This window comes from Elephantulus edwardii, unplaced genomic scaffold (assembly GCF_000299155.1).
Source record: "Elephantulus edwardii isolate Elephantulus edwardi_28Jun2011 unplaced genomic scaffold, EleEdw1.0 scaffold00244, whole genome shotgun sequence".
Taxonomy (NCBI): Eukaryota; Metazoa; Chordata; class Mammalia; order Macroscelidea; family Macroscelididae; genus Elephantulus; species Elephantulus edwardii.
The window spans coordinates 354,707-362,885 of NW_006399994.1; the positions used below are offsets into that span (position 1 = coordinate 354,707).

The 8,179-nt window shown below is 42.8% G+C and overlaps 1 protein-coding gene and 1 pseudogene across 1 annotated transcript; both read right to left on the reverse strand.

The window, feature by feature from the left end:
• Positions 1-254: 254 nt before the first annotated feature.
• On the reverse strand, positions 255-1,082 carry LOC102867387 (annotated as a pseudogene).
• A 3,535-nt stretch (positions 1,083-4,617) lies between these two features.
• LOC102867798 (transcription initiation factor TFIID subunit 12-like) lies at positions 4,618-5,373 on the reverse strand. The gene has a single exon (XM_006899026.1). The coding sequence runs from the start codon at positions 5,293-5,295 to the stop codon at positions 4,810-4,812; it is 486 nt and encodes a 161-aa protein (XP_006899088.1). The 5' UTR covers positions 5,296-5,373; the 3' UTR covers positions 4,618-4,809.
• Positions 5,374-8,179: the final 2,806 nt, after the last annotated feature.

Here is an 8,179-nt window from a genome sequence, read left to right on the forward strand (position 1 = left end):
CCCATCATACTGATCCTGATCAGGTGTTTCCCTGCCCCTAATACGGCGTCTGTACACTGGTTCAAAGGGCAGCAGAGGTAACAGGCAGTTATTTCAGAGGACATCGGACAGTACGATCTGGAAGCACATGAAGGTGTCATCCCAGTGTCACGTACCACCCACCTTTCTCCAAGGTGGTCTCATAATTCTAGAATGGCAGGTCCAGCTGATGCAAAGTGGGGACACATTTACTCTGTACAGACATCCTACTCGGACTATGCATTCACTGTGATTTTGAATGTAACCCGTCCTAAGAATTTGTCACGATCATTCTGGTTTTTCAGGTTGGATGCTCCCTCAATCTTGCAGTCAAATGTGTTTTCTTTCTTGATAACGTTAAGAGGACCAAAGAATGCCTGGACTGCAACAATTGGCTGCAGATACCCCACATGTAATTTTCCCCCATAATATGGAAAATATTTTAAGTCTATATTTCCTGCGGAAGGGTATGTTAATACATGTGCCATCTGTTCATTCTTTAAAGTGCATACTATCTTCAGTTCTCCTTTAGGCTTTAATCCAATTATTCGGTTCATTTTCACAAGAACACAAGGGTTTCCTTTGGAATAGCCATAGTTAGGATCAATCAAGCCACTGCAGTCTTTAAATAAATCCAGAGAAAACTGACGTGCAGAATAAACAGGGCCCTTTTGTTCAAAAAGTATTCCTTCAGGACACGCTGTGAGGTTCTTCTGTTCTTCTGGTAGAAAATGGTCAAGGTCTTTAACGTATCCTTCATAGTAATGTGCGTCAGACACACTGAATGAATATTCCAAGGCGCTCACTGGTTTTGGAAAAACCTTAAGTCCTGGACTGGGAATCTGGTTGCGGTATTTGGGAAATTCATCATTCAGTGTCTGGAGCATGACCCACATTGTGAATGTGAAGAGAGCAGCCAAGAAGCCATTGAAGACTAGGTAGAAGAGCAAGATCAAACTCCAACTCTAGGTGCACCCTAGGAACTGTCCGGTGTTGGGGTTATAGATGAAGAGCTTCCACTCGGCCAGGCTCTGGTTGAAGGACTTCTTGTCTTTCTTCGTCATGATGTGTGTGCTTTGTTACGGAAAGGTGTGCGGTGGCCACAGGCGACGAGGCGGCAAGGAACACAGAGGCTCAGGCGACGCGCAGCCTGGCAGCGGATGGCTGAACGGCTGGAGAAACCACCGAGCTGCGTACACGCCGCTTCCATTCTGAGTAAAGCAGCAAAAAAAATGAGTGTGCATACATCTGTTTGTGTTGTCACTATGGTGTCTTTTGTGTATATCCAAGAGTGGAAATTGCTGGGTCAAATGGTACTCTATTTCTAAATTTTTTTTTATTAAGTGTCAGACCGTTTTACATAGTAGTCTATTTTATTCCCACCAGCTCTGGTGGCCTAATGGTAAGAATCTTCACTGTAATTCTGAAGACACACAGTTCGAATTCACCAGCTGCTCCAGAGGAAAATGGACAATCTCCTTTCATGTGATTATCTGCCTCTGAAAACCTGCTGGAGGGTCAGCTACGGGTCAGTCCTGACTCGATGGTACATAACAACCAGCAGTGAATTCGAGTTCCACTCTCTCCACAACCTCACCAGCATTTTTGTTTGCTGCCCTGTTGAACTTTGCTATTTTTAGTGTGAGGTGATATCTCATAGCTGTCTTGATTTGCACCTCTCTGATAGCTAGGGATTTTGAACATTTCTTCATGTGTTTCTGTCTGCCCTCTGAATGTCTTCTTTAGTTCATGCCATCTGAATGCATTCCTTGGGCATCCTATGTCCATTTTACAATTGAATTGTTTACCTTTTTCTTGTTGAGATGCTAAAGTATTCTATAAATTTTAAATGTGAGTCTCTTACCAGATATGTAACTGTCAAATCTTTTTCCCAGTCTGTGGATTTTCTTTTTACTCTGTTGAAGAAATTTTTTATGTACATGTGGGTTTGTTTCTTAGAAGATCCCATTCATCTATTTCATTCTCTCCTGGTTGTAGATTTTTCTTTATGCTTGGAAGCCTGTTCTTGCTTAGGGCTTCTAGAGTTGTTCCTAGTTTTTTTTTTTTAATGAATTTTATAGTCTTTGATTTTACTCCTAGATCCCTGTGCTTTTACAAGAAGCTGCATTGTCTCTTAAAAATAGAAGCCGTTTTAAGAAATGCTGTAATTTGATTTCTTATTGGAGTTTAATGTTTATCTAGGGTAGCCATTTTGTTCCTGTCGAGTGGTTTGTTTTTAGGGTTCACTTATACATATACAGGCCCTTTTTTTCATAATTGAAAATCATTTGATGAATCCTTTATCTTTTATTTCTGTAAGTGTGCTTTTCTTCATCTGTTCTGTTGTTGGTGTTGTTAGGTGTCCTTGAGTCATGGTACCTAATGACAACAAATTGAAGCCTTGCCCTTTCTTGCACCACCCTCACAATGTCTAATGCCTGTTGAATACCTTTTAGGTATCAGGTACTTTCTAGATACTACAGAAGCAAAAAAGGAAGGACAGATCCTGTATCACAAGCTGGTGGTGCCCCCTCATATTCCATCTGTCCAACCTGGAGGTCCTAGAAGTCTCATATGGCTGAAAGCTTCTAACATCTCTCTAATGGTATTCTCTGGCCATTAAGGCATGTGTGACTTATTCACAAAAGGCAATTGGATGAATGCACAACTTCCTTGCCTAAAGAGTAAAATGCAGCTTCTGGAACTTTTTATTATAGAGTGATTTATTGAGAACACAATCAGCTGGGGAGGTAGCAAATCTTACAAAATTAGACTAGTCATTGCAACCAAGGCACCAAGTATCAAGGATTGTAGAAGCCACAGGACATGTGGGTGGGGCTCTCATCATTGGTATGTGGTTGACCAAGAAGCTGAAGGTGGTTTATTTCAGGAGCAAGTCTTTCTTTCATGTTGGTACATTACAGGTATGTGGTTGGACAAAAATGAATTTAGGGTGTTTTTCTGAGAACCAGCCAACTATCAGCCATTTGTGGGTAAAAATAATTAAACAGAATATTCTTACAAATGGGTTAAAATTTAAATACTATTAGAAAGGAGTGACGATGGAGTTATACTTGTTCCCTTGACATGATTTCAAGGCCATGTTCCACCTTCTAAAAAAAAATCACTGCCATCAAGAGAATTCCAGTTCAACAATTACCCTCCAACAGGTTTCTCCAAAAAGCTAAATTTTTTTTAATTGCAAAAAGCATGTATGGAGATCCAAGGGGGTAAGGGTGTTTTTCTGAGAACCAGCCAACTATCAGCCATTTGTGGGTAAAAATAATTAAACAGAATATTCTTACAAATGGGTTAAAATTTAAATACTATTAGAAAGGAGTGACGATGGAGTTATACTTGTTCCCTTGACATGATTTCAAGGCCATGTTCCACCTTCTAAAAAAAAATCACTGCCATCAAGAGAATTCCAGTTCAACAATTACCCTCCAACAGGTTTCTCCAAAAAGCTAAATTTTTTTTAATTGCAAAAAGCATGTATGGAGATCCAAGGGGGTAAGGGTTGGGAGCCAAAAGGAGAGGATGGGTAGGGATGAAACCACAGGGTTGTACAATTTGGTGGGTAGAGGGAGTGTGTAAAGGAAATGAGAAAGATATGGCAGGGACCAGAAAAGACAAGGTAATGGTGGGCATAGTTTAATGGTGATTATTTTTTTTTTAATAAGAAGATTGACTTATTCATTTGTGGATTTTCCAACTGGGAATAGGGACCCAGACTCTCTGACTATTTCAGGCTAAACAGGGGCATTGAGATGAAGGGAAGGGGAGCCCACTTTAACACTTTACTGGTGGTCCTGACTTGAAGCTGCATGCCTTCTTCTTCAGTTAGAAGACACTTTCACAATATTTTCTGCCCTCTGGACTGTAAGGAGTTTGCATGAGTGAGTCCAGTTGAAGTGCCTGGCTGAATTTTGAGGCTCCATCTACCTTTACTTCTTTAGCTGGCAGTTATACATCCCTTATATCTCTAGAACAAGGCTCAGAGTTCAGGTTCTGGTAGAGGACGCAGTGTTCAGGTTACCTGTTGGAAAGGGAGCAAACCTAGAGAGAACATCCTTGTGAGTTACAAGGAAAAGGGCTTTGGATGTATTACTTGCAGGTGTACTGGAGGAGGAGATGGAGGAAAGTGGCTTAGATAAAGTTCCTCATATACACCAGGTGGCTTTCCCCAGGGGCCGGGTGACACTTCACAAGGGCCAGGCACCCTCTCCCCCCCCACACCCAAAGCTTTTTTGAGGTCCACACCTTGTTCCCTGTCAGGGACTGCAGCCATGGACAGTACTTCTAGCTCAAGTGCCACCATCATTGTCCCCTTCCTCTCTGCCAAGTGATCTAATTGTAACTTGAAGTGGGTATCATTATTTACCCCTTCCACAACTGGAGAAGGGGCTTGCAGACTGGTGAACAGACCCACTCAAGGTTGAAAAAGTAATAAAGGCAGCAGAACAAGCATTCAAACCAAGGTGGTCCTAAGGCCAGTTGTGAGGTGGCAAACTCCACAGAATGCTCTGGTCAGCTATCTTGCATCTTCCTCTGCAAACAAAACATTGCTGAAGATTTTTTTTTCAAGATTTTTTTGGGGGGGTAGGAGGCTTTATTCTTTTGGCAGATCCTCTCAGTCATTATAGATATTGCTGCACTGTTAATAAAAAATATATGCTTCTCTGTAAAGCATTAAAAAAAAAAACTCCACGGATGAGATGGCTGAGGCCTCAGCTCAAGTATCTCCAAATTCCAAATGCACTGTTGTCCATTTCCCGACCTCTCCGTATGTTATTTCTTGGTTGTTTTCCGGATCAATGCCATTCTCTGTTTGTGAGCTTCTGTGGTGCAAGCTTTTTTGTAGGGTCGAATTTCTTCTGAGCCAAAACCTGGGATCCACATGTTCCACTGGCGCTCTAGGTGCAACTGGACATCTTTCACCTCTAGGGTGCTGGACTTGCGATGCCTGGCAAGCTGGCAGGCTGCTGTCACCACATTCTCAATGAAATCATCAGCAATCTGTAGCAGCATCTCCTCTACATCTTCATTCAACTGTTCATTGGGATCCACTTCTCTTACCAAGTCTTGCAATTTCTTCTTCGTTAATACCTGGTTGTTTTCAGGACTGAGTCGACCTCCTGTGCCAGGAGTGCCTGGTATCTTTACCACAGTAGTGCTATTGGCCATGGAGCCTTGTGGAGGGGTGCTGGCTGGTTCCGGTTTTATAGATGAGAAATTGGAGAGGTTGATTAGGGCTGAGGGGCCAAACTGGTTCATAATCTGCCGTGCTTTGGACTTCAGCTCATAGAGTTTATCAAGATCCTGTTTCTTTTTAGAGCTGTGAGGGCCAAGGCCAATCAAAGGCAGTAGCGTCTATCTCCCCACGATATGCGGAGACTGCCCAACTGAAGCGTTCGTCTCAGCAGCCGGTCCGACTGCGAGGCCCTCCCCGAGTACTTCCGGCACCGCTCCCCCCAAGATTATTTTTTTAATGGCTAGAAGAGTATACTCAGACCGCACATGGGGCTTTCACCCACTGCACACCAAAACTGTAGATCAACAAAAAAAACGTTGCCTTGCACTTCCCACAGAAGCAGCTTGTAGATATGAACTGTCAAACTTTTGGTTAGCGGTCCAACATATAATCCACTATTGTTGTTGTTAGGGGCTGTCAAGTTGAGTATGACTCATAAAAACCCTACGAACAAAAGATCTGAACTTTGTTCTATTTTGTGCCTTTCTCACACTTTCTGACACACAAAAGCCCATTACAGTAGTCACCGTGTGAATCAACCTGGTTGAGAGCCTTCCTCTCCTACTGTAATCCACTACATCCAAGCTAAACCCATCCCTTATTTTAGATAATTCCCCTTGTCACCCTTAGTGAGGGAATGTGAAGTGTGTTCATAGTCCCTCAGAAATTTTCCAGGAGAGTTGAACCTGGCTTCCCAGCATGAACTCTCATTAAATTTTATGTTATCATCCCTCCCCCCTTCCAGGTCTCACTTCCATACTCCCCTACAGTACTTCTCAAGACCATTCTCCAAACAAACTAAAACCCAAACCAACTGCCATAGAGTTAATTTTGATTCATGTTAACCAAGTGTATCAGAGTGTGGCGGCTCTCCACAGGACTTTGAATGGCTGTTTTGGAAGTGGATCCCCAAGCCTTTGTTTCCTGGCACTCCTTAAATCTCCAACCTTTTGGTTAACAATCAAGTGTGTGAGCCATTTGCACCAGTCAAGGACTCCTACTTGCACCTAAATCCTGATCTTAGGATACACTTTGGTGGGAATATTTCTCTTTAGCGGGCTTTTAGCTTTTAACCCTTTAAAGTCTATGTGGAGTATTTTTGAAGCTTCAGGTTTACATGAACAAACCACACTAAGAAGAGCAGACACCTCTTCCTCAGGAAGGACAAATGTATCACCTGGACAAAACCTTTTGTTTGGAACCCCACCGACCATGTGACAAACCAGGGATGAGCCAGACTAGAGTGCCTGTGCTGTGGAGTGACACACTGAGATGGAATTCTGAGTGTTCTGCCGACAGCATCACTCAGTACCTGCACAAGAAGGGAAAGAATAGAGCACAGAAGCACAAGAGAAGAAAGGATCACTTTCCTGGCGAAGGTCTTAATTTAGCCTCTGATTTTCAGTGGGAGCCATTTTGAACTCTGTGTGATCATCTGCTGCTTGAACACAGGATTCTTCCTACAGCACTCTGAATTGCTAACTGTAGGTCTGGATGAGGGAAATTTGAGAAATCTGGATGACTCATTGCTGCAAAAGAGCAGCATCAATAAAAATGGAGTCCAGTTGCCTCCTATGAGCATGTGCCAGACAGCCCAATACTATTCTTTACCAGTGTTCTTAAGACATAAATCCTAACAGATCAAACTCACAGCCACCACCATGTCCTGGCCCTTGATAGACATGGTTTTTACTGTAAGGATTGCAGTTTGAGCATTAGACTGCTTGCCCCACTGAATTTCCGTTACCTTGATGTTTGTTTAACCAACTGCTGGAAAAGCCTCCAGGCCAGCCCTTGTCATAAGTCGATTTGCTTGAGAGCTTTTATTGTTGCAAAGGGAGTGTAGGAGAAGCCTGCCAGGTCTCAGGGGTAAGCAATTTAAGTCCTGTGGAGAGGACAAGGAAAAGGCAAAAGAAGCTGTTGTCTGTTGTCTGCATGAGGGCGCATGCAAAACTGCATAAGGACTGCATGCTAACACTGTGACTAAGTAAGGGACACAGGTCCCTCTATTTCTCCCTGGGGCACAGCATACATGTGACACAATGAGGCTGGAGGAAGCAAGGGTCCCAATATCCATTGTACTCCGTGTCATGTTGTAGCAGTCAGACACTCATATTAGTGGGGGTGTTATGCCATGATGAAGGGATGAGATGAGAGATTGTGAGGGGATTTCCCAAGCTCCTATACCCCAGAAATCCCAGAAATAACAAATATATCTTTGGTTGGTGTAGAGAAGAAATTGGGCCTCTTTTAGAGGATTAAGCGCTCAGCTACTAACCAAAAAGTGAGTGATTCAAACACACCAGCTACTCCACTAGAGAAAGATGTGATAGTCTGCTTCCACAAAGGTCACAATTTGGAAGCCATCGGGATACATCTACTCTTGTACTTTATTAGATTGCTTTATACGGAGGTAGAGATGAGGAAGACCTGGGCTCATGTACCAGATAATGCACCTCACATACAGTGGAGGCTTGTGTGTTGCTGTGATGCCGAACTTTCAGATTAACACAAACTAGAAAGAAAAGCCTGGCTGTCTACTTCAAAATTCAGCCAATGGAAAACACTTCACCGAGGAAGATATTTGCATAGACTCTAGACACATGAAAATATGCTCAAAATCACTGGCAATAAGAAAGATGCAATCAAAACTACAATGAAATCAGGGAGTGAAATACCTCCTACTGTTCTTCTATTCTTAAGGAGTGCTTTGCTTATTCGGGGCTTTCCCCCATTCCATACGAAATTGGAGATTGCCTTTTCCATCTTGTTGAAGAATGGGATTGGTATTTGTATTGGGGTTGCACTAAATGTGTAAATTGCTTTTGGTAGTATTGCCATTTTCACAACATTGAGTCTTCCTATCCATGAGCAAGGGATATTCTTCCACTTTTCAAGATCTCTTTT